The sequence below is a fragment of the Hippichthys cyanospilos genome, chromosome 21 (assembly GCF_059441005.1).
Source record: "Hippichthys cyanospilos isolate Australia breed blue-spotted pipefish chromosome 21, RoL_Hcya_1.0, whole genome shotgun sequence".
NCBI lineage: Eukaryota > Metazoa > Chordata > Actinopteri > Syngnathiformes > Syngnathidae > Hippichthys > Hippichthys cyanospilos.
Window position 1 is genome coordinate 6276880 of NC_142389.1, and position 27709 is coordinate 6304588.

Sequence of the window (27709 nt, forward strand, 5' to 3'; positions counted from 1 at the left end):
ATAAAATGTTGTTGTAGTGACAGACGTTGTCCGCTAGGTAGCAGTAGCACAAGTCTGTAGGCCTCGTCGCGACATCTTCTCCCTAGTTTACGGAAGTGTATTTTCGACGGTCGTAAAGCAGATCTCGCATATCCGCAGGAAGGTTAATTCGACGCCTACAAAACACGGTAAAATTGCTTCCTTCGGATTTATCTCGATGTTATAAAGTTAAGTAAGAGTTCTTAATTGAAAGTAAACGTTAATGCGGGCATTGGTTGCTGCTGACGTTCGTTATTTATTCGGCTCGCTGTGTTCTCTCGAAATGTCATTGACGTTGGCTGTTTGGCTAGCTGGCGTGCTAACAACTAGCCGACATAAGACATTTGGAAACGGATCAACTTTTCTGAGAATACAGTGGTTGTAACAAATACTTTGATGACGTTTGTGTATTGCTAGTGCCAGTTTGAATCCTTAAAAAAGACGTAAAATTGACGGATTTGTGATAACTCGAATGGCAAACGTTTTCGCGTGTTTGTAAATTTTACATTGTTATAACATATTTAGCAATACTGTAATGTTTTATTGCTAAAAAACACTATTTATAAGTACAATAACTTTGTTTGATTTTATGGGATATACGATTTTACGATATACGATTTTAATTATCCAACACAACCAACAGTCAATCAATCAATGATCGATTGATTGATTGACAACCAACTTAAACAAAACATGTTCTTCAGAAATGCCCATTCCATCAGAATATGCCATTCATTTCAAGTGCTCCATTTGGTTCCCCAGCACGATGCCCTTTGTGGATCTGCAGTCGCGTCTGGGCGTGGACGTGGACCAGTGGATCCTGCTGCAGAGTGGGAAGCAACCCAACCAGCAGGCGGCGCGCTGCCACGCCTTTGAGAAGGAGTTGGTCGAGTGTTCCCACGGCATCGGGCAGACCCGTGCCAAGCGAGAGTGCCGAGAGGAGTTTGAGGACTTCTACGAGTGCATGCACAGGCAAAAATTGGTAAATTATTGGGCCTTTTTTTTTAATTTGCAGAAGATGTGCATATTATATAGTCTGTGTGTGTGTATATATTTATTTTTTACATACATACACACACACACTATGGCTGCACAATGAATCAAATTTTAATCGTGATCACAATATTGGTTGCCACAATTAATGAAGCTGATCCTTGGCGATATTAAGTTAAAAAGCTGGCTACCGTACATGTCAAACCAAACACTTTTTCATCCTACCACCAGAGGGCAATGTTTCCTACATGCATGTTTGCATGACAAAAGCCTCTGCTTTTCTCACCCTTATTATTTACCAGTGTGAAATGGCATTGAGTTTCTTACCTGATTCCAAATATATACAGTGGTAGCTGTTAATTGAGACCCATTTTGAAAAATACGATTAGAAAAAAATTGGAATTTGAAATGACTGGAAATGACATTTTGACTGCTAATTGTAATAATATTATATACTAAGTGCAGCACAAGTTTTTTTTTTCTCCATCAGTGCAACAATCAAATTCATAAGAATTATTCCCTACGCGCATATACAAAAAGCGGTGATGATGTTGTTTCCGACTCATTTTGCCTTCTCGGGGGTTTCAGCACCGCCGTTTGTACGCCATCCACCAGCAGCGCGAGAAGATGATGAAGGAGGGCACTTACACGCCGCCCCCCCACCACACGGGCCAGGACAACCAGCCCAAGCCGTGAACTTCAAATGTCATTGTGTACAGTAAAAATCCTCCCCTCTCGGTTAATAAAAACTTCAGTCTTTGCTCTTGCGTTGCCTTTACTTTCCTTCAGTATTTTTGGATGTCAAGACTATCCTGAGACAGGGTGCATTGTAGCCTAAAGAAAACATTTTTGTTAAGTGATTTCTGTTTTTGTAGCATAAAGCAACATTTCGGGTAAAATTTTTCACATTTTCAGTATGACAAAATCACCGTCAACAAAATACCACAAGGTGGCGCCAACGGGAAAAGCATAGGGAACGTTTCGTTGTGACATTTTTTAATGGGATAAATGCTAAATTAGTAAAAATTAAAAATTTACACGTCATGGGAAACAAACTTTTGCTGTCATTTCTGAATATCAAATAGGTTAATGACTTAAAATACATTAAAAGTGGAATCCATGCAAAATTATTTTAATTGAAGTTGCCTAAATATGAGCAAAAAATATCATTTAAATTCATTGAAATTATTTTATGTAGAATATTCATAATTTGTTAACGGTAGAAACTAATCTCTTCCATATCAAAATGGTTCGACCCAAACGCTCTTTATTCCGAAAAAAAAAAATCACAACGGCTACATCACTGAAAAAAGACTGAGAATCACTGCCCAGTCAAATTCGGAGTGTAATTTAAAAAGTGCCCGCTAGGTGTCACAATTTCAACAAAAACCATTTGGACCAGCATTTGCCTTGAGTTTATCTTCGGCACTGACTGTAAATAGATAAAAAATAAGTTAGCAATCAACAGTTACAGCAGCGAGCAAATGGAGGCTACATGCTAGCTAAGATTTAATTAAAACAAAAGTTAATCCTGATGAAACGTCACTTTCTCGGCTGGGGGTTCGGAAAGACAGATTTGGGATTATCCTGAGTAGTTCAGACTCTTCCCCAAAGCCTCTGCACCCTGATATTTTTTTAGTCTTAATACTGAAGAAAAGTGAAGTGGTCCTTTCATTACGAGAGTGCTGCTGTACCTAATAAATTGCCCAAATCAAACTCGCACACAGCTGTGTATGGGAGGATTCCGAACAAGCGGGCGATGACGTCACGAGCATGTGAGCGGTGAGTCTATGGTGCAAATATGTCAAGACGTCGACGCCTTGCGTTCAATGACAGCACCTCATTTAAGATGACCTCTCACACTACTGAAATCCTCGCACATAACTCGCTAAATTTACGCTTATAAGTCATGTGTATGAGAAAATGATGTATGTAAACGCATTTCTGGGCTGTGAGCAAACAGTTGTATGTATGAGAGCATTTCACTAGTGCGTTTCACAAATGAAAACATATCAGTAGTGTATATGATAGCACCATATGTCTGTGAAAACATTTCAGTTCTTCATGCGAGAGAAAAATAAACATAATTTCACTTGTGGGGAAATAAAGTCACTTCTATGAGAGCGCCGTGTATGTAAACACATTTCAGGACGGTGAGAAAACAATCAGTTCTATGTATGAGAGCGTTTCACCGGTGTGTTTCACTCATGAGTGAAAAAAAAAAAACAAGTGTGCATAAGAGCACCACGTGAGTAAAAAGCATTTGTTCTGCATGGGTGTGAAAAGTAAAATCAGGTGAGAGTTTTTCACTTTGTTAACGTTTCACTTGTTTTTATTAAAAACGCACCACTAACTAGCGAAAACTTGTTATTTGAATACATAAATTGGAATATTTAACTAAAAATAAGTGGTTTACATGAGCTCAATAATATGAAAACATTTCAGTAGTGTATCCGTCTCCTCCCCTCACAGTTTTTCTCTCCTTGCGCGTGCACGCGGAAGGCGTGAGCGAGCGTGCTCCGCGTGCACGTGGACCGGGCCAAGCACGATGACGAGGCAGGAGGAGCCCCCCCTCACCACAAGCCCACTCCGGCTCTCAGAAGCACCCCGAAATGTCCGCCAGCAGCCGCGTTCCGGTTCTGCTCGTCATGGGTTAACCGCCGAACGGAATCAGCATACAGCGGAGGGAGAGACGGCGTGCGTGTGACCGGCCGAGGGTGAAGGCTCCCCGGACAGGAGGACGAGGAAGTAGCGGTCCATTCGCACCATCCATCACCGTCACTTTCGCTCTTTTTACTCTTCCGCCGAGCACGTCCGGTCAAAAAGCGGAAGACATTCTTCTTCATCCATCCGGAGGCGGCGGAGGAGGAGGAGGAGGAGGAGGAGGGGGGGAGCAGTGGCGGCGAGGCACACCGGCCTTCCACGCTCGGAGCCCGGCTAGCTGGAGCGCCGCTGCCCGCTGAAGGTAAGCCGCTCCCGGAGCTCACTCAGACCGCTTTCAACTCATCCGACTCCCGTCGGCATCGCGGGAAGATCAATCCAAACGACATTTGGATTCAATTAGAGTTCGAGACATTTACTAGCAGAGCTGTATTCATAAAGTGGCCTTTCATTTTCAGCATTAGGCTGACCACTCTTATTTTGCATCAACCGCACACATACACAGACTGCATTTTTTTTTTTCTGGATGAATTGTGATCCACTGTATGAAAAGGGCAATTGACATTTGGCTTGCAATTGGCCGAATGGACAAAAGAGGATGCGGGCAACGCTATCATCCCTCAGTCACTAGCAGAACTCCATCACAAACTAGTACATCTCAGAAGTCACAGTATAGTATTAATTGAATAAAAATGTAAAATTTCACAAAAATAAATACAAATTAAAATGATGTGCTTCCTTTCATAAAATAAGATTAAAGCAAAATAAAATGAAGTAAAGTAAAAAAAATCAACTACTTCAATTAAAGTACCTCTTAGGAAATAATAAAAATGTTTTTTTTAATTTAGTTTTTATTTTTTTATTTAAACTCATTTAAAAAAATGGATTGTAGATTTCCCTCGTTAATAAAAAATAAAATTACCCCATGTCAGGAAAGAATGGAAGTTGGAATATGTTTTTTTAATGTACCGTAATAAAATAAAGCAATTAGAAAACATTAAAGTAAATACAAATTAAAATGATGCACCTTATTTTTTGAAAACACATATAATAAAGTACAATAATATAAAAATAAACCCATTGGAAAAAACAGAAATATATTTGACTCACTTATATTTTGTTGCTAGGCAGAATTTACGGGGTATGGTAAGATGCTCGTTTGCCCAAAATTTGGGTCAGAGGCGGCTGGAAAGAGCCACGCAAAGCCAAAATAGACACACTCAGGGAATACATAGAAGGGTCATGATAAAATAAATAAATAAATAAATAAATAAATAAAAACCTTGACAAGATTCACAGTGTAAAATGAGCTGGGGGTAGACAGGAAGTGATGTCATCTGGATCTCGTAGAACTTTAATGACAGGGTTCGGGTTCTGAAGTTTCCCGACCGCTGTGCTATTTTTACGCTGACTCACTCACTTTTACGCTTATAAACTCACACGCGCAGAAAAAAAGACACAACGTGGAAAATGAAACTCACAGAAGGCGCCAAACATTGAAGACTTTTCACCATGATGTCATTGAGAACACTTCAGAACCAGAAAGGTAAACACACCAGAACCAGAACCCCAAATACAAATTCCCAGGCTGCATTTCTCCAAACAAACTTGGTGACCCTCTTTGTACCGTCTCCATGGTGACAGTCCTTCAGGAAGTGGCGCCAGAACCACCTTTTATCCAAAAGCCTCCATGTTTAGTCTACGAGTTCACCATGTACACAAAGACCATCATTCAAGTCCCTTTCGAAGCGCCACAAATGTTTAAAAAAAAAGCTAAACATTAGCGCGTGTTAGCATATTTACTGCGGCTAACTTTATTTAAGCCTTTTAATGGTCACTTCTCCACATATTAGCATATTAGCATTCTGGGGCTAAAGAGCATTTGAAGAAGCTCTTTCATTGACCTGACGGGATCCAATTTCACTGGCTATTCATTGTCATTGATTTTTTTTTTTTACTCAATTGATTACCGGTAGTTAATGTGAGGATGGCGCCTCAGCATACACATACACACACACACACACACACACACACACACACACACACACGCACACGGACACTTCATTAAGTGCAGTAGCACAAAAGGAAAGTATTACATCTTTGTTGTAAGCTAGCTAGCATTTGTTATTCTACGATAGCTAGCATTAGTTAGAATAGCTAGCTCACAGCGACCCTGAGCAGGTTGATTGGCCTGTAAATGTTTTATCCTTAAATTTTTTTGACCAGTTCTGCTCGTGCTAGTTACGGGCAACTAACATTTTTTCAAACAATCAACTTCTTGTGACAATAGTTGCCATTAGCTATGCGACAATAGCTAGCATTAGCTTACAGTAACCCCAAACAGGATGATCAGCCGATATTTGTTATATTTCACAATTTTTTAGACCAGTTCTGCTGCTACCGTGAGCTAAGGACGACTTTTCAAAACACAATGAATTTATTGCAATAATAGATAGCTTTAGCTTTGCTACAGTAAATAGCATTAGCTCACATTTACCTTAAGCCTTATAATTCCCTAAAATTTTCTGACCAGTTCTGCTGCTATCGCTACCTAAGGGTAACAAACAACTTTTCAAAACACAACTTTTTTATTTTTTTTATTTTGCTACAGTAGCTAGCATTAGCTAAACAGGCTTGCTCACAGTGAACCTTAGCAGGACAGGAACTATAAAAAAATGGGAGGATGGATTTAATCATAACTGTAAATCTTAAATTATGTTTTTCTTTATGCTGGATTAAAAACATCTATCGTTCCCGGCAGGCCCATGGAGTCCTCGGACGACGACACCCTCAGCGAACGCTCGTGCGTGAGCGAGCCGTCCTTCCGCAGCGAGCGCTCGGGGGGCTCGCTTTCGCCGCTGCACGGCGCCTCGCCGGGGGACACGCTTCCCTGGAACCTGTCCAAGCACGAGCGTCGCAAGCGCAGGAGCCAGGATTCTGTTTTGGACCCGGCCGAGAGGGCGGTGGTCCGCGTGGCAGGTAAGAAGAAATGTTTCTTAGTGTCAATTCTCGTTTAGTTATTTTTTTCCGGCCTTATGGTTAAGACAACTTGCAGTCCGTTACGCGGTTCTGGACTATGAACTAGCGGCGCCATGATGCAAAATGATCCCGACTGGCGGTCCTAACATATCAGGGTTGCCGAGCCCACTCAGCCTTGAAGCCCCATTGTGTCTCGCTATTTGCGTCCGGCCGTATCATGGACGATTTGCCCGTGTTTGCGTTGACCCCGATCCCAACGAGGACAAAGGCTGGAATGCCGACCCGGAATCCTTTCGCGGGCCACGTGATTGACAGCTCAGATATTTCCACGGAGACGCTGCAATTAACCAGGACCCCTCACATCCAAACTAGCATGTCATTTAGGCGTCCTCCGTCCCGCCTGTAGGAATTATTTTTCCTCGACAGGCAGCCTCTTTAGTCCCCTGTTGCCATGGCGATGTGGTGTCCCTCTGACTCCCCACCTCCCCCTGTTGTCATGGTGATGAAAGCAACGGCGGTGGGGGTGGTAGAGGGTGACAACGGGCGTCAAAAGAGGGCACAAAAACTGAAAGAGACAGAAAACGGTGGAAGAGGCGTAGGAGTTAATGACTTTTTCAAGGCAAAATGGAGTAGACAGACTGATGAAGTGAACCTTGGAAGTAGGGAAAGTTTGGCCAAGTGCCGCGAGGAAGACCTTGGGGGAGGTTATGTGGGGAAAAAAATGTCCTAGCAAGATTTGGTTGCCTATTGTTGGCATTGTACTCCAAAATATGTTAGGAATGCTACATAAGTTGTGCTCCTGTGGTTAGTGGCAATTTGTCATTTCTGTCCCATCATCTCCATCTATCAATCAGCTGCACTTTTATGTGGAACCACCTCACCAACAGATAAACATCTTTCCCCATCATTAACTACATTTTTTTTGTAGCAGTGTGCTTCAATTAAATTAAAAAAAATGATATTTAAGCGCCCTCTACTGGCCACTCACCACCTGCACGTGACAGGTGTGAGAAACGTGACGAAAATGCGTTTAGCAAAAGCGTAAATAAAATCCAAGAAATCAAACAATATTATCTGAATAGAGCATGAACATTCATACATTGACTAGGAATACCTGTAGTTTCAATTCTTGAATTTTTATTTTTTTTTAAGATAAAAAAAAAACTGGATAATTACTTCTATGCCGTTATTTTGATACTTTCTCTTTATTTTTTAATAAGTAGTATGTAGGTCAAACATTCGCTGATATAAGGTTAGTTATATGTAAACAGTTTATAATAATTATATTATTATAATATATAAATTATTATACAACACTGACATTTCTCAATGCACCCCGACGACAATGCGCATTATGTATCAATCTTTACGTTAATCCCTTATGGATTAATGACATAATCTGTGCGTCGTTCACTGTCGAAGCTTCTTTATGGAGATTATCCCACGATGGGTTTAAAGGACGGGACGAAATGCCATACAATAAAGGAGGCTACATCATAGCAAATAGGTCACCAAGTCAAATGCAGCATGTATATGGATTGTGAGTCGTCAATTCCATCATTTAGCCTCTAGATGGCGGTATATACCACCGATTCAGTTTGTACCTTGTCGTTGCCTTTGTGTACAGTGGGAGATTACAGATTTACTCACTGAGCAGCGCAGAAACTACCCTGAAATGTTGATGTTGTAAAATATTTGTTTGTTTGCTCCTTTGTTTGTTCGGTTTTCTTTCTTTCTCTCTGTTTTGTTATCTATCTATCTATCTATCTATCTATCTATCTATCTATCTATCTATCTATCTATCTATCTATCTATCTATCTATCTATCTATCTATCTATCTATCATCTTTATGGCATTATTTATTGCAGTCTGTTGGAAGGCTTTCATGATCTTGTAATGCCACTGTTAGCCTTATAGGGGCGCTACAGCCCTAGCTTTTCTTGAATCCTGATTAGCCAGCCGGTTAGCTTGGCGTGCTAGCAGCCTCATTTGGCCGCCGGGCTTTGAGATTCCTGAGGCGGCGTCGGCGCTTCCTGAGGTGGCCGGCAGAGAGGGATGTAAGACAGCCACGCCAGGCCGTGCCGAATCCCGGCACGCAGCCCAAGAAAGTAACTCCCTCGAAGGCGGGCGCAGAATTCCCGAATTTGGCGTTCCGAGCGGCCATTTACGGCTGGGAAGAAGAAGAAGCTCCGGGAAGCACTGGGGCGGCTCGCTGACGTACGCAAGCCCAGGAGAGGAAGCGTGGGTCCGGATAGCTGCCCCCCTACTTTGCCGGTTTGGAAACGGACATTCTCGGTTCCCCCCCCCCCCCAGCTCGCCTTGTGCCGTATGGGCGTGTGAGCCGGAGCTCCGTCCCGTCATCTTCTGAACAGCTGTCGCCGGTTGATGCTGATCTATTTAAGGAGGGACTCCTCGGAGGAAGCCGCCGAGCTGTGAGCGTGTGTCGGCGCGCTCCAACCAGCACGCCGATGATGGATAGATAACATTTATGTAACCTCCATCGAACATTTTCCACCCCTGAAGACTTTTTTCGTGCTGCTTTTACCGACGATTCGACGGGATATTTGCGTGCCGAATGCAGCCAGCCCGACCCTGATTAGGACGCCGGGGAGGGGGAGATATCTAGTCAGCCAGACAGCCGGCGGTGCGGTGTCACTGCGGTAGTCCGACCCTCAAAGCACCATGGCCGGATTCGTACCCGGCCTGCTGCCGTACAACCACTCCCAGGAGAAGCAGTTCGCTCAGGCTTACGAAGATGTCCTGGAACGATATAAAGGTAACAAAGACAAGAGGAGTCATGGGTCATTTTATTAGGTACATCTGCACAAGAGCTTTGGCAGCAATTCTGCTGAAAATTAGTGGACCAGGTCCATTTTTAGGGGTCGTTTTGCAAGAGGTTGATTTAAACTTGCATGGGTTGGTGATCTGGATGCAAATGACTTATGTTTTACTCAGATTTCTAGACTTTTGCTCAGTATTATGATTTTGGACTCTGATCATAACTGGTTCTCATTGTATCATATTTGTTTTTGCACTTTTAACTACAGCTGAGTGACTGTCATCTTTTGGTGCCATTGCATAGATTACTGTCGTTCAGGGGAGTAGAAAAAAAAGTGTGATGCTGCAGTTCTACTGTTAACTGAAAACTACTTGACCAGGTCCATTTTTTTGTTGTTTTGCAGGAGAGTGATGCAAATGAATTATTTTGAATACGAAGCAAAGTTTTCCCCGGACAATTATTCCAATTTTGAATTTTGATCATTACAGATTTTCTTATAGTATCATATTTCATACTTTTCCCACAACTTTCAACATTTGGTTGTATTGCATAGATCCCTGTCAAGTGTCATTTAAGGACTAGAAAAAAAACTGTGAAGCAATCCAAGAATCAGTCAAATCTATCAGGAAAGATGATAAATAAACATTAATTTCTTTGCAAAAAGTGAAGCTAGATTTCACCGGGCGGCCATCTTGGGAGATAGTGTCAACCACGTGCGGCGCTGTCTCTGAATCAGGAAAAATGAGTCCAATGAAATAACGCTTGGTCAAAATTGAAACTTTAAACTTGAAAGGAAATACTTACTTTGCAGAGTGATATAACCAATTCAAAAAAGCTTCTGTTATGAGTTTTAAATGTGAAACTTACTGATTGCATATATTTAAAGATATGAAATTCAAGCTAGAATTGCATTTTTATCATGACATCCGTAAGCAGTTTAGGTCTCGCTTTGGAAATCTTTGGCTTTGAAAAACTTTGATATCGGGCTACCTTTCTCTAAAGGCATCTTTTACTCTCTCTGCGCTATTACAGATGTAGCTTTTAAGTTTTGGTTTTATCAAATATATCATTTGATAAAGTTTACTGAGCATTGTGACTATTTTACTGAAGCTTGATTTGAATAAAATTATATCAAAACTAGAGATAGTGTAGGGATGTTTGATACCACTTTTTTTTCCAGACAATACCAATAACAGTATAGCTTGTTTGGTAGTGTTATTTAATGCAAGCGTAAACATAAAAATTGCGCAAAAAACATTTTTTCTGATGTAGTATATTGCCGTCTATTGCCAAGTAAGACTTAATGTCAGATTAAAAAAGAAAAAAAAATATCTACAGCAATAAAACATTACGCAATTATTTTTCCTGTCCAATTAATCCTCTTTAAAACACATTTTCCACTTGCTTTGGATTGAAAATTGATATCACCTGCGTAGAAGGCTCAGCCCACGGCCAATCACGGCACAGTCACATGACCAGTCATGGCACAGTCACATGACCAGCAGGTTATATTACCTGTGCACAGGTGATGTCATTTTCAATTGAAACATTGAACAGTATTGTGCTTAGTGAGCGCTGTTTCGTATATTTAATAAACATTTAGCAAAATATCTGATTATATTTGCTAAAAATGATTTAGTTACCAAATTATAGACAAAATGTTTTTTTTTGAGTGTGTGGCTATATAAGTGGACGATCCTTTTAACTGAACAATGCTGCTTAGTGAGTGTTGTTTGTCATATTTCATTCATAGCTAACAAAATATCCAATTATAGTTTATTATAATTTCTATGATATTTTCAGACAACCTCCGCTTCCAACCGCTCGGCTCTGGCTGCCCTTTTCTTCCTATTCTAATCACTTGTGTACTTTGGGATCTGGTGGCGGAAGCACTTTTACGGAGTTTTTGCCACGGCGCCGCCTAGCATCCGTCACCTTGTGTTTGTACTGTAAATATCAAAGCCGCTGCCGTGCACGCGGGGTAAACGTCCAGTGCCGAGAATTCCATGTGGGGGACCCCCCCCCATCCCTTTTACCGCAGTGCTGCCCCCCTTGTTTTGTAATCCCTGTGCCATTTAAAAAAAAAAAAAAAACGAAAGCCTCCGCTGACATTGACAGCCAGTGGGCTCGGGTCACATGTGTGATGAAATGGAGCCGGGCCTTTTAATTATTGATTATGTTAATGAAATACAACTCCTCCGGGTTTAAGAGCGCGCGTGTGTGCGCGTTAGGCTGACATTTAGATTGCTTTTTCAGCACCATGGCAACACTATGCTTGCCCTTCCGTTAACTTTTAAAGAAACCCTTTTTTTGGTGCAGGATGTTTTTTCTCCTAGTTAAACATCGTAAAGCAGCGAGTCTCAAAAGTCTGGTACATGGGCTCCCTCTAGTGGTATGCTAAAGAATCACTGAATTAAATGTTCAGTGTACATAATGTTACTGCTTTTGTTTTTGTGTGTGTAGGATGTTTTCTCCACTAGTTAAACAACGTAAAGCACAGGTGTCAAACTCCAGTCCCGGAGGGCCGGTATTCTGCATTTTTTCGAACCTTCTCTGTCAAACACACCTGATTCAAATGATTAGGATCATTAACAAGTTCCTGCAGAGCTTGCTAATAAGCTAATCGTTTGAATCAGGAGTGTTGGGGAGAGAAAACTGGAAAATGTGCAGGATACCGGCCCTCCAGGACTGGAGTTCGACACCTACGACGTAAAGCAACGATTCTCAAAAGTCTAGTACATGGGCTCCATCTAGTGGTATGCTAAAGAATTACTGAATTAAACATTGAATGTGTGCGTAATGTTACAGTGAATTCCATTTTTTTGTGCGTATGCGTGGAGGATGTTTTCGCCCCGAGTTAACCATTGTAAAGCAGCGATTCGCAAAAGTCTGGGACATGGGTTCCCTCTAGTGGTATGTTAAAGAATCACTTAATTAAATGTTAAAAGCGCGTAAGTTACAATAACTTCAATTTATTTTGTGTGTTTATTTTTTTGTCCTGTTCCTGCCCTCTTTGGACTTGAACTTGAAATGCCGCACACACTCCTATCTATGTTAAGTGTGTGTGTGTGTGTGTGTGTGTGTTTGTTTGTCAGCTGTTGGTGTGTCGGGACAAATGTGAACTTGGCTCTTCGGGTATGCAGAATGACTGAAGCGAAACCCGAGGAGGGACACGGGATAGGTCTTAAATCATTCACAGCAGTGTGTGCGCATGTGTGTGTGTGTGTGTGTTTGTGTTGACGTGCGCTGCAGACGCACAACAATGCCAGGATGTCTCCAGTCATAGCGCCAGGGTCACTGGTGGAAAAACACCGGTCGAATGCGCAACTGAGTCAGTGGAAAAGCAGATTGTCACGTGATTTTTTTTTTTTTTTTTTTTCACCCCAATTTAGCCAGCCCTTGTTTGAAAAATTCACCTCTAAATTGTGTTTTTCCTTAAAGATGAAGTGTGTGTGTTTGTGCTTTGGAGCTGCTGCGTCAGCCAGCTGAAATCCACACGGGAGAAACGGCGGAAGTTAAGCAGGAAAGCCAACAATTGGAGGCCCATATAAAAAAAGAATTCCGCTGCAGTATTGCTGATGCACTTTAGAAATAGAATGTGTGTGTTACTGTGTGTGTGTTTGTGTGGAGTGTACTGGATATCAGAAGTTCTCAAATTTCGTTATGTGAAGGCGGTTCACAAGACGTGTACAAAAATTCAAATAAATAATTAACTCTTTCGCTGCACTGCACTGGTTCTCAAATTGGGGTAACTAGTACCCCTGGAGGTACTTGAAGGAACATCAGGGGGTAATCGAGATTTTCAATGAAACGAACACATGCTAAATTCTTTTAAAAAGTTAAAAAGAACTATTGAATTCATTAATTGTTTCGGGAAAATATAAGTTCATAAAACACATTTTTATTTTTATTTTTAAAAAGACCCAACATGTTAGGTGCCACCTCTCGTTACCTGTCAAGTTAATGATACATTTTTGTAAACACCTCTACTTTGATTCCAAAAGTTTAATATTTTTTGGTGGAGAAATATTTATAACTATTTATTTTTGAGAACAGGTCTGACTCTTTACATTGAGTATTTTTTGGGGGACAAATATTTATTAATAAATAAGTTACTGATTTATTTTTGTGAAGAGCTCTCTACTGTAATCTCAAAACAGGAAGCTTTATGTCGAATATTTTTCAGTGGACAGATATTTATTTATAATTATTTCTTTTTGAGAACAGGTCTGACACTTTACATTGATTTCTGTTTTTGTGAACAAATATTTATTAATAATCCAGTTAATGACTTATTTTTGTGAACAGATCTCTACTGTAACCCCAAAACAGTACGCTTGTTTTAATATTTTGCTTTTCAACTTAAGAGCAAATTAATTGGAACAAAAAGCTATGTGTTGCTTGTGTTAGTGACTCCTTAAATTAACACTTTTTTTTTTTTGCTAAGTCTTCTATGGATGCACATAGTAGTAATGCAATTTTTTTATTTTTATTTTACGTCTATGTAGCCTGTATCTGATCTTTGAATTGTCTCTGCTTGTGAATATGTGATTGTCGTGTGTGTGTGTTTTGCATTGTTCAAATTTTTAGTGCGGGCAAGCTGACTTGTCCCAATACGGCTTTGTGTGTGTTTGTGAGTGTAAGGCCTTGATTCATTTAGTGCGCCTGAGTATTTGTGTATAGGTGTGTGTGTGTGTGTGTGTTTGTGTTTGGCTTGCAAATAGTTGCCCAAGGATGGCATTACAGTACAGTCTCCTACTGTATATTTAACAACGCAGGCTCATCAGTTCTTCCTTTTGCGCGGCCAGCTTTTGAGTGTGTGTTTGTGTGTGCGCGCGTGTGTGTGTATGTGTGTGTGCATGTGCTGAGTCGCTCTCCGAAGTGAAAGTGGCAAAGCAAAGCATCCTTTGTTTTTTTTTTTTTGTTTTTTTTCCTGACCATATGTGCTGTTGGACGCTACATTAAGTACTAAAGTGATCAATGAACTCATTTAGTGCTAACCAATTTTAGCACTTAATTATCTAAATTTACTTTAGGACTTAAAGTAATAAATTGATGTATTAATTGAATTAATAATAGAATTGATTATTTTAGTAATCAGTTATTTTAGTGATAAAATACCTTAGTACTAGAATACTAAAATAATTTACTGGTTTTGGTACTAAAGTAGTAAAGAAAATCAATTACCCTGAGTTAATAATTTCATTTCAAATGAAATTTAACTCGTCTATGTCTGATTCCAACTAACTCTGCTAAATGTGGTAAAATACATCGGTGGTTCTCAACATAATTTTTTTTTTTTTAAAAATCAGCCAAGCATCCCCTGCCGGAAAATGTAGTCACTAATAACATTGTGTGTGAAGGTTATTATAACACAATTTAGCAATAACAAATGTGATAAATATACATTAAACATATTTGCGGGGACATGCGACTACTTGTAGTTTGGATAAATACGTCTACTGTAGTTTAGATGAGTTGCTTTATGTTCCATTTGATTTGTTCACAATTTGAAAAGAAAATGTCCCGCATTAAATTAGATTTGCTGATACCTGCAGTAACCCTGTTAAAAATGTCACACCCCCTTCTCGAAGTACCTTTTGGTACCCCGATTTGAAAACGGGTGCATTAGAGCTAAAGCTATGTTGCTAGCGTCAAGTGTGTTGTTTGCAATATTGACGTGAGCACCTGGTGGCCTGACCCGGCCCGCCTCGGCGCGCTGTGCATTCATGCGAGACCCGCGCTCGCTCTGAAGGAATTGGAGCAGATTAAAAGTCAGTGTGCCACTCTCTCTCTCTTTCTCTCGCGAGGCGGACGCTCACCGCATCCCAACTCGCTAACAAACATGGCCGACAACGTTCGAATAGCAATGTCGTCGTCATTTTGAAAGAATTATTCAAGTCGCCATTGCTTTGGAAATTATACCTGAACGATATCAACGAGGCAAAAAAACAAAAACAAATTCACGCTAAACTCACTTTGCCCCCTAGTGGTTGTGTGCAGCATTGGTCACGTGATAACATCTGTGCATTCCGATTGGATGACGATAAAGACGCTTTGCTCGGCTACCCTATCAAGACTATCGCTCAATTTTTTTGTTTTCTCTTTGTGAAAGTGAATGTTTATAATATTTTGACTAAGCCTCACATAGTTAAATGAGCTTTGTGCAGAGGTCACATGATGAAATTTCGTCTGGTGTTTCCCTCTGCTCATTGATGGAAGTCAAGGCTAAGAGGACACTGCATGCGCACGCATACATATCTACCATCCTGACATCTACTTGACCTACTTTCTTCTTCATGCATGCCCTCACGTCCAAACACTCACTTATCTATTTTTCTCCCGGGTGTGTGTTTGCCATCCAGTAAACCAGAAAGCAAATACCACAAAAGAACCGTGACAGTAAAAAAAACAACAACAACAACAACAAATTGATATAAATGTAATATTACACACATACAAACACTGACAAAATATACATTTTTTTTTACATATCTTTTACATTTTATTACTTTTTTTTTTTTGCATTGGGGACATCCCATTGCCGTAATGTATTTGCTATTCCCTAACCAATTCAAATGTTTGAATTAAGCACTAAAATGCACAATAAATATAATATCATAAGCACTCACTGAAGATCGGGTCTTTAGCATATTAGCATCTTAGTGACACCGTGACGCCGACCAATAGCAGAGCAGCGTTTTAGTGACGCAGTGACACCGACCAATAGCAGACCAGCATTGTAATGACATATGCAGTGATGCATGTAGTGACATATGACGCGACTCATACGCACGCACACTGACCGCCAAGTTTGAATTTTGAAGTGTTGGTGCGTAAAATAGGAAAAATGATGTAAAGACGGGACAAAAAAACTTAAGATTCCTCTAAGTAATGTGAAAAAAAAAAGTAAGCCAGGGACGCCGTAACCCTGGGGTCCACTGTATATTTATTTTTTTAATTCATACCTTAGGCCCCAAACCACTTATACTTGCTAATACCTTTGACACACAAATTTCCTACTTACAATTTTAATCAAATTGTGTTTTTTACTGCTGTGTTTGCATTATATCTCACACTACATCCTCTGGCCTTCACATCATATCTGTCAAAGCTCCTCAGAGGCCTTCAGGGTCCAATTTTCCAGACGCAATATAAGACAATCAATGATATCCTTAAGTAGGAGAGCAGACAGCGATACATCAGAAATGAATGATACACACAGGGCAAGCCAGATCTGAGAAGATATGAATTATTCAGTACTGTAAGACTGCAACAACCGCAGCGCTCATGGGTTGACTCACACTGTGGCTGATTGTGCGCTGGTTGATAATTATAGTGCATCTCAATTAGGAGCAAAGCCTGTTAAGAGAAGTAGCTGCAGCTTAACGACGAGTGACCCAGTAAGGATGCAGCCCAACGAGAAGTGAAGGCAAGCCACGCCCACACTTTTTTTTTTCTCCGTCGCCATGGAAATCAAGGATGCGAGAAGACAAAGATAATGATTGTAATTAAAGTTCAGAGGCTATAAAGGGAATGGGAAAACTTGATGGAGATGTGGTGTCCAAACTATGGCCCGGGGGCCATTTGTGGCCCAGTTCAATTAAGAGTGCGCTGGTTAGAGAACACGGAAAGGTATTCCATTTGACTCGTTTATTTATTGTTGTCTTTTGGTATGTACACACGATCATAAACTTGGTGAAGCACGGATTGGTGCGCAACTTCGGGGATACCAAACAAGGTAAAATAAACACAAACCGAGTGACGAAGAAAAAGAGAAACCGCTGCTTAGAGCGCTTTCAATATTACATTGGTGAAGCGTTCACTGACCACTCAGAATGTGGGAAATCTGAAACACACTTAACCCCCAACAAATATATAACTTACTGATATGGACACAAGAAAATATGAAGAATTTACAAAAGAGGAACTGCTAGGATTTTTACATCGTCCACAAACTCTTGGTGCGTTCTAAACACGGAAACAGGAAATACCAGAATTTGACCCCAAAATTAAGGGTGCGTCCTATACACAGGTGCGTTTCATATTTTGGAATCTAGTACCGACCTTTCTCTTTATAACACGGTTTAAAGTGGACGCAAAAGACACTTGAAGACTGTTTGTCCTTTGCGGACTTCTTACGCAATGAGCAGCCTGCTGATTTTTTGTGCTGCTGTAACCTCATCAATGAGGCGCATTGTGCGCGTCACGCCTGATGATTGGTCGCCAGGGCCGCTGCCTGCAACTCACAAATATTTGACACTATGTGGAAATGTGTGTGTTGGCCCATCATTGTGAGTGTGTGTGTGTGTGGGTACGTGTATTACTGTGCCGCATTCATCATGTCTGTCTGGCTTGCATAGTGTGTGTTTTGTTGTGTTTTTCAGGGCTGATACAGATTATTAACTCCTTCAATCCCAAACATGTATTTTTACTTTATTTTTATCAGAATCCAGACATTTATATTTATTTATTTGATTCAATGAAATATATATTTAATTTTTTAAATCAAGCATTTGGCTTGATTTAAAGGTCTAAAAATGGCTGCTGGTTCTAATTGAAGTCAATGCACGTTTTTTTTTCAGTTTTAGACTAAGCTGTAACCCATATAAACACTGTAAAAAATAATAGTTGTTGAAAGTTGATTAGCTTTTTTTCTTATGTTAATGTTGAAAAGGATACTGGCTTTGATAGACATACAATTTTTTTTTTTTAGATATAATTTATAGTCAGTGCATTGGGGGGGGGGGTCTCTTTGCTAGGGTGGGGGCTTGGCAGTATTAGCACATATATCCAGCATTTCACCTCTCCTGTCTTACGGCTATGAATTTCCAACATCTATTTTCAAGGATTCTTGAATAAGTAAACAAATGTAGTTGTTAGCAATCAGGTCGTCCTGACAGGCGATGCGAATCGATGACAGCGGCGCCCCCCTGCGGATGATTGAGCGACAGATCGATTGACGCTTCCCACCCACCCCGCTAACTAATGGCCACACATCAAATGCGTGTGTGCCACCTGTCAGAGGACCCCCTTAATAGGCACTCACCACTTAACTCCTGTATAACAACAATGCCGCCATATTGACCATAATTCTAATTAGCTCAAGATGCTAAACGCTATCATGTGTTTTTATTGAAGCATCAGCAGGGATCATCAAAAGAGCCCAATGAAAGGGGGAGGGTCCCATTCTCCCCCGCTAATCCCATCCTGCCTACGTCCCCGTCTGTAGTTGCCGCACTCTTTTGCACCCCTCACCCCCTAGTTTTTTTTTTTTTAATCTGAGCATGTAATCGCTCAATAGCATTCCAACAAAGGAGGGTGTATGGCACTAGTGGTGCGGGTCTTAAAGGTGTAAAGTGGGCTTAAAAGAAGGGGGAGGGTGAAGAGGAAGGCCCACTTTGGTTAGGATTCATTTATGCCCCCAAGGGGCACCACTCTGAATCTAAATGTTTCCCCAACACAATTCACTTGGGGTGAAATGAGTTTTTGAGTCATTCAATTAAAAAAACGAAAAATTAAGAGTCAAGATAACAACAGCAAAAAGTGTAACATCCCACCAAAAGAAACCTTAGCTTCTCAAAAATCTGACCCATACCTTGCTACACTTTTATTTTGTAGTAGATCCTGTCAGCTTGTCGCAGTATAATGGCTGACTTTACTTGTCACCGATGTCAACAAGGCTATGTTGTTTTGACGTCAATTTTATTTGCTAATCATGCTAATTAGGATGCTTAACAAAAAACTCTCCTATGCTGACATCGTATTATACAGCGCCTATTTCCAGCGATTGAAAAAATATTAAAATCAAATAAAAATCACAAATAAAATTAGGTAAATAATCAATTAATATTTACATCTCTAAAATTTTAGTTAAAAATAATCTAAAAAGAAAAAAATGACTATAGAGTGTGTTCAATGTTCAGAATTGTTTTTTAACCAAGCAAAAATGTATAACCTTAATTTATCCAAATACCTGTTTATTCAGTCATTTTCAGTAGGATACAAATACCAAATAATTCCCTAGGCGCAGGCCTACAAAACCCAGTTTTAATAATACTATACTGTAATAATGAATATTTGAAGTTCTGTTGCTGCGTGAAAAAAGTTTGCAGAATTTTGCTGTGTTGCCGCGTAAAAGAGCCCTCGATGATTTATGCCGACGCTCTGAAACACTTTCACTGATTCCTACTGACTTGTGTGTGAGTGTGTGTCACATTCCTGAAATAACAAAAATGATGGCGGGAGGAGCGGAGGTCCGTTCCGTCTCCAGTTCTTAAAGCGACAGCGTCCGCTCTTTCCTGCTCACGTGGCCTTCAAACATTGCGATGCGCTTTCAACCTGCGATGCTGGCTCTGACCTAAAAGTCGAGTTCTTTTTCTGTTAAACTAAATAATTCATGCTTTATGTCTGAAAATGCGGGGGAATATGCGCAGGCGGTTACAGCCGGTCTCCCCGGAGTTCTTCATGGGCTTCTCGCTGAGGCCCAAATGTTCCGAGGGGCGGTTCTGCTTGATGTGTGAACACGTAGAAGCTCAGATGTTCCAGAACTTTCCGGTGGTCTTAAAAATGTTTCCCTTTCTGTAACAAGTGACTCCCAAGCACTTGTTTATTTGTCTCGTCTGGAGTCGAAAATTCCGTTGAAACGTTTCGTTTTGTTTGATGCTTTTATTCGAGTTTCCGACTTTGACCCACTTTTTGGACTTCCTGTGGGAAGCCGCTTTGTCCTCAGGAGATCCGCAATGGACAAAACTGCTTTCTTATCGGCACCGAATAGACAGAAGTACTGGGGCAATCGATAAACAGACCTTGTCTGTGTGATTTATTTATTTTTTGTTTTGATTGTTCATTCTTATTAACTCATTCACTACCATTAACTAATTCAATGCCAGGGATGTATTTTCCAGTGTCCAGACATTGCATAAATCTTGGATCGATTGTAAATGTAAAAATATGTATCTGGGATTGAATGTCTGGACTCTTTAAAAAAAAAAAAAACAACAACAACAAAAAAAAACAAAAAAAAAAACAAAAAAAAAAACGAGAAAATAAGTCTCTGGCATTAAATAAGTTAAACAAATGTAATAATACGTCCCTGGCATTGAATGTTAAAAAAAAAAAAAGTGTAACTACGTCTCTGGCATTGAATGAGTTAAAAAAAAAAGTGAAAATACACCCCTGTCATTGAATGCCTGGACTCTTTAAAAAAAAAACGTGAAAATACGTCCCTGGCATTGAATGAGTTAACAGCTATAGACATATTTTGTCCTGGGCTTGCAGAGAATGACTACAGAGAATGGGGGGGGCAACATCTCAACTGCCTTGTGGTCCAGTCGCTTTCTAAAAGATTTTCAGTTTTGCCCGTCTTTCAAATGAAAATCCATATGAGCCCTCCTCTCAGATGGTCACGCTGTAAAACAGCTGCGAGTGATTCAGCTGATTCCCGCTCCAAGACATTTCCGGATATTCCTTTTGACAAATAACTATGTTCACGCTAGTTGGATGGTCTCGCATGACTCGTCTTTTTCCCGAGTATTTGTCTGAAACAAAATGGAAGCTGTGCAAGTTGTTAGCCAAACAAAATACGAACCAGGCTTGGGGGGGGTTGCTAACATGGATGATTGCAATGAAAGAAATAAATGCAAAAAAACATTTATGTAAAATGGTATTTATTAAAAAAAAAATACCAATTTAACATTTAATCTTAAATCTAAATGTATTCATAGCAATGATAGCCCAGTCCTATTTGAAAGTGCCGTCAGGTTTACTGGCGCCTGATCATCGTCCAGCATCAGGCCGTTTTCCTTTCATGTTTTGACATCAATAGCAAAGTGGAGTGTGGGGGGGGGGTTCTGAGTGGGTGTCAACAAAGAGAGAATGGAGGCGGGCACAGAGTGGCGGTGTTTGTCCGATGCCGATGAATGAAATCTTTATCCCATGCGGAGAAGATGTAAACTCCTATCATCTCTTTTTTTTCCTCTTTTCATTCCCTCATCTCAAATTATTGTTATGCCTTGATTGAGGTCATAGAATTTGTATTATCATCAAAGATTAGATGCTCCAGATCATTTTAAGTCCTGGAATTTAAAGTCCATGAATCCTACATGCTGCTTCAGCAGATTAATGAATCCCCGAGGGGAAATGATGATTTAATTACGCTTCATGTGAAGGCGTTGAATTTGTTCCCCTTTCGTCATGCTTCAGGCCGCAGAGTTTTGAAACAGGTGTTCAAGCACAACTGGACACTCCCGCCCCACCCACTAAACTATTTGTCGGAGGGCGAGACCGAATGGAGTTCATGCCAACACTCGTCTTGAGGGTCAGGATGGCGTCTATGAATGTGACGTTCTTGTAGAGCACCTGCCGTCCTTCGCCACGTATGCCTCGAGGTCTAACCTCCATCTTTAGTTTGTCAGATGACATTCTCGCATGTTCAACTTTTGAAATTAGACAAAAACATATGCACAGCTATACCTAATATATTGTCCTTCACATTACCACCCAACTGGATGTTCCAATACAACTTTTTAACTTTCGATACAATATCGATACAATATGACCAAGAAACGATACATATTTTAATTTTTGTTTTGTATAAAATGTTAAGAGACTTGATGGATTGATACTATTTAAAGAAAGAAAAAAAAAACAATAGTTAGCAACTGTAAGTATCAAACATATGACCAATTTATTGACTAGAAGAACAGGAGTGGAGTCTGGAGTGGACTGCTTGCAGATGAGTGGTAATATCGGAGATTTTGGATGTAGACCAATATAATGCAACACTGTTTTGATTGGAGCAGGACTCCCCTAGCCACTCCCTACTGATAATGAATGCCTTTCCACACTTAGTGATGGTTTCCGGATGTTGTGTTCATTGGCGCCCGTGATGGGATGAAACTTCCTCATATCTTAAATGTTTGCTTGTTTCTCAAGAGACAGAAATCGGCCAAACAATTGCGGTTTATCAGTAAACACATAATTTTAACACACATTCATTTTGAGAGGCAACTCGGTGCTGCAGTGGTTAGCATGTCCGCTTCACAGTTCAGGAACCCGAATTCGAATCCAGCTGGCGCTGGCCTTCCTGTGTGGAGTTTGCATGTTGTCCCCAAGCCTGCCTGGGTACTCTCTGGGCAGTTGGACTTCCTCCCACACCAAAAATATGCATGGCAGGTGTTTTGGACATACTAAATTGTCCTTAGGCGTGATTGGGTGCGTGCATGATTGTTCGTGTCTGTGTGCCCTGTGATTGGCTGGCATGCAGTTCAGGGTTTCCCCCGCCTACTGCCCAAAGTGAGCTCAGATAGACACAAGACAGCAAGCCTGCAACCCTTGTGAGGATAAGCAGCTCTAGAAAATGGATGGAAAATAATTTTGATTTGCAATTTCATTCTTAAATGTATTGAAACAAATTTCACACTAATTGCAATTTGCATGTCAGGCCACTAGTTGGCAGTGCCACCCAAATCTTATAACAGTTTGTACGTGTAAAGGCAACAACAAAAACAACTAACTTAGGCTCTCAAAATGTATGCGTGATTTCTAAATATAAAAATACCATATGTCTCCTCCAGTGCAATGAAAATCTTTATTGTTTGATGGAAAAATGGAAATCAATGTGGCAGTTAGTGTTCAACACATCAAAACAGTTTCCTATCCTGCAAAAGAACATCTTCTAATCCCAACAGCGCCTTCCACAGTTTAGCCTTGGTACTGCAACACATTTTTCTGCACTTATACGAGCCTTTGGACCCACCACTTGACCCGTGTCAGCTGCTCGGTCGGGCGTGTCGGGGGTCTCCCAGACCAGCATGTACATGTTATGCGTCACGGGGTTTGACTGTCAGTTGTCGGGCGTGGATGCATTTTTCACAATCGGTTCTTTGTGCCATTAAATCCTGATAGGACACAAGTGTCATTTGATTGATTGTAATGACAGAGCTCATACATGCTTGAAATAGTTAGCAAACATATGGATGTACATTAGCGCAGTAGGAAAAGAAGAAGAAGAAAAAGGAAGGAGCTCGTGCTTTGCGGCTGTTGCTAATTTGAGATGAAGGGTGAAGAGGCGCTTTGTTGTGACGATTCTCAGACTGGGAACTTCCCAAACCTCAAACTCATTGGGCTAAACTACCGTGTGCATCCTGTCACCCCAAAATAAACTATGTGCTTATGTCGTACAACAGATTTAGAACTTCTTTTTTCCACACAGAGATCATGATATTTGAAGATTTTTTTATGTATTTATTTGCATTGTTATATATATATATTTAAAGGGGAGTCATGTGACTCCGAGTCAATCAAACTCCAGGAAGTGAATCATCTTGAGGATGTGTTGACGTGTGTTAAAGACAACTAATCCGATGCTTTGTTTTTTTTCTCTTTCATGTGTGCTGCCCCCCCCCCCGTCCCGTCCACCACGTCACCAAAGGTAAACAAACACATTTGAACTTGTTTGCATGTACACGTCACATTGTTTGGAGTCTTCGGACAAACTTCTTAAGCAGTGTTTTGCTTGTGGTCTTTACAGTTAACACCTCGGGGTCATTTTTCTGGCCCTTACTCAGCCCTTTTTTTTCTTTTATAATCCTGAACTCCTGCGCTGTTGCCGTGGTGATAGGTCACGCTACTGGCCCCGTGTGTGGTTTGTGGGAAAACTCTTAGTGAGTGGAGAGGTTTTGACTCTGATGTGTGAACATGGAGAGACTCTCGGGGGAATTTAGCATCGCAGAGCTGGTTGCAAGCGCTTGAAGTTTGTCAGTCATGCAAATGCATTGTGATAAGCAGAGGTGGGCCGACGGACCGCTGAAAGACAGAATATTTAAAAAAAAACAAGAAATTTCATCCATCATTGTAATGATCACCATCTGTGGCTGCCAAATCTTCCCAACTGCCACGTATTTGTTAGCATAGAAGTATAAACACAGTTAAAATAGGCTTCAAACATTCATACATGTTAAGCGAGAAAGTATCTTCAATGTATTGCACTAAGCAACACTTTCTCCTCATTAAAATAACAGTACGGTGGGAGATTATTTTTTGCACTGTTTCAGTCATGGTTTCATGAACTGAAACGCATACTGCACACAATCTTACTCAACACATTCATTGTACATGACTAAAGTCAAAAGCAATGATTAGAGTTAGGTATTCAGAGATTTTTGTGTTATTTTGTTTTTGAATATGATTTGAATGAATAAGTCGCCTTCACATTGTTGAGCAAAGCATTCTGGGATGCCTTTCACCTGCTAGCAAGGAGGTGATAGCATTTTTGTAACCCGTAGACACATCACAAAGAGATACTGTGAAAAGCAAGAGTTTTGAAATTCCTCAAATAAAGGTATTACCTAGTAATTTAAGCTCGGCAAAACTTTACGACTTTTTGCTTGTCTTGTATTTGACAGATGACATGAGCTCAAATGTGAATTTTGTTTTATGGCACCATCACTTTAAAGTAAAGATTCCAGGTTAAATGCTATCTGAAATGCAATGTTGCTCCCTGGTGTATGTGATCACTTATTGCAGTCTAGTGCCAGGGGAGCATATTAAATTGATGAACAGCGTACGCGCAGTCATTATGGAGTTAGTTTAGTGTGTTTTGTCGTAAATTACAGCTTTGCTTCTTGTTTTAGGATGACTGTCGGCTTGATTATTTTACTCAATAAGTTTATTTTTTTTTTCTTTTTGACAAAAATGCCATTTTTGGGGGGCCTTTGGTGACGGCAGAAGTAATGAAGGAAGTGCCGTTACATTTGGCTGACAGACTGACACTTTTATTACATATTACATATACAGACACATACTGTTTATGATGGACCAGCAAAAAAAAAAAAAAAAAGTAAAATGGCCACCTCTGGTGGGAATTTGTTTATTTCTTTAAAACAAACCCTTGTGTCCCTAATAAAATGACCAGTGACCAGAAAATTGACGTCCACATACAGTATTGCGGTTAATAATTAATCACCAAGTGGATCATTTGAGGGAGAAATAAATCTCTGTGTATGGATAACCGTTCATTGACTACAGCTAGTTTGTGCATTCCAAAAAACTAAAGTGGGCGTGTGTATCGTCCCAATTATGTGACAGTTCAAAAGCTCCTGACACACACATTCACACTGTCAGTCTGCTACAATGCTAGGCTAGATACACACGCGTCTGCGGCTATGACATCATCAGACCGCTCAAAGTCCAGTTCCTCTATCCGGCTTAGACACACTCAACACACACTTCAATTAACACACACGCAGGCGGCTGATAGTTGTCCAGACTGACGGATTATTGCCGGACGTCTTCCCTTCGACAATGTGGATCTTCGGCGTCCCTCCTCCTCCTTTTCTTCTTCCTCGCTCACCTTGCAGTCTACACGCCGACTGCCCCTGAATGCCCCAGCAGGGTGGGGGGGAGGATGAGCTCCGCGGCGGCTTACAGACAGTTCCTCCAGGACTTGGAGGACAAACGAGGTAGACCGCTTTGCTATATCACCCGCCAACTAGTCTACTGGTTTTTTAAACTTTTAAGCAGGTTTTGTGTTGTGAAATGAGGAAACGGAGCTCACCAGCCCATGAGGTGAATCAGTGTCAGCTGAGGGTTGGGCAGGAAAAAAATGATGTCATACCTGCTCTTCGGGAGTTCCTTTGAATCTTACAACATTTAAATGGGCCGACTGCTGAAGAGCTTTGTGTTGTTTCGGAAGGGCAATAATGGTAAATAAATAAATACATTTGACAAAAAAACACAAAAAAAACATGCAGAATACATTTTTGATTCATAGTTTTAACTGTTTATTGTTCTCACAGAAATATTTGTTTTATTACTAGATGTAAGGTATGTATGTGTATGTATATATATATATATATATATATATATATATATATATATATGGGTGTGTGTGTGTGTATATACAGCAGGACCTGGGTTTCTTTAAAAAAAAAAAAAAAGAACCTGACCATGCTGATGTCCTCTGTACTGTTACCTTAATAGCAAAAATTCAGAAGAATAACAAACCACAGCAGATTTAACAAGCAAAAACAGCTGCCTCAACTCAACATTTGCGGATCGCCATGACCTGTATGATTTAAACCAACATGAAGAAAATGTTTCTTGCTAACACGTGTATTTTTCCTTGATGTAGTACCAATATGTTAAACTCATTCAGTGCCAGGCATTTTCTGATCCTTTTTTTACCCTATCACTTTAAAAACATAAACACGTACCTAGGATTGAAAATCTAGACTCTTGAAAAATACGTCAAAAATCCATCTAAAAAATGCTAACACTATACTATGCCAATACGCTAACAATGTAACTTTTTTTTACCCTTATCTACATGTGAGCTAGCCCAGCTGTTTCGTTTTAAATAAATGAAATGTAGCCCTTGAGGATTAATAAAAAGTTCTTCCTCTGCTTGATCAGCTTGAGGTTAGTTAGCGACTGCCGCTAATTGTTTATCTTAGCCATCTGCTCTGTGATGCTTGACACTGGATCCCTCGTGCGCGTTTTTCAACAAAAGAATAGCGGTGGATGTTTGGTTTCCAGTGTCAGGTGATGCTATTAGCGTGGCAGCAGCTAGGCGAGTGTAGCGTAGCTTCAAGTGTCTGCTTTAGGGCCTCGCTCAAGTCTTTTTTTGTGTGTGTGTTTAAATTGTGTCGGTTATGTGAACACTTTTTGAGAAACACTTGAGGATGAACACTTGTTTGCTACGTATGCTAATCATACGACAGCTGTATTCCACGCTTGAGTTTTTTTTTTTTTTTTTTGTCTTGTAAAGTTATTCAGTTAGTGGTCTTACTACTCACACCTGCTAGCTTGTCGCGTAAACATAAGCTTTGAAAAAAAGCAAAAAAACGTCTGCATTAGCCATCACGGCAACATTTTCGCGTGGCATAACTCATGTTACGCTAACATCGTAGCTATTGGCTGCAATTTTGTGTTGTTATCTGTTTATCTACAGCAAGCCTGGCTCAGTTTGTTGTTCCATGTCAATGGCCTCATGCATGTTGGTGCACTGTTTGTTTTTCAAGTTCATGTGCTGTAGACCTGTTAGCATAGCGTAACATTCTTGAAGTTGCCCACAATAGCACCTGTGGCCCCCACATCAATGACATTTTTAGTTTGTGATGTTGGCTATGTGGCTCAGGTTGCTAAGATGCTAGCGGCTGTTCGTAAGACATTAGCGTGCTTCGTAACAATATTGACAGTATTGCTCAGGTTGCTAAGACTTTACGCTAGCAGCTGATTGACTCGGTTTTAGGAACAGTGTGGGCAATTTGATAACA

General features: G+C 40.5%; 2 protein-coding genes across 2 annotated transcripts in view; both read left to right on the top strand.

Annotated features, from left to right (window-relative positions):
* The first annotated feature begins 58 nt into the window (after positions 1-58).
* On the top strand, positions 59-1771 carry ndufs5 (NADH:ubiquinone oxidoreductase subunit S5). The gene is made up of 3 exons (XM_088404238.1): positions 59-167; positions 781-1000; positions 1600-1771. The coding sequence occupies exons 2-3, from the start codon at positions 785-787 to the stop codon at positions 1705-1707; spliced, it is 324 nt and encodes a 107-aa protein (XP_088260364.1). The 5' UTR covers positions 59-167; positions 781-784; the 3' UTR covers positions 1708-1771.
* Positions 1772-3525: 1754 nt separating this feature from the next.
* Positions 3526-27709, top strand: part of macf1a (microtubule actin crosslinking factor 1a) — a 129660-nt gene continuing 105476 nt past the window's right edge. The window contains 2 exon segments of the mRNA XM_088404550.1: positions 3526-3976; positions 6434-6651. Of these exon segments, the coding sequence (XP_088260676.1) occupies positions 6438-6651 (214 nt within the window). The 5' untranslated portion in view covers positions 3526-3976; positions 6434-6437.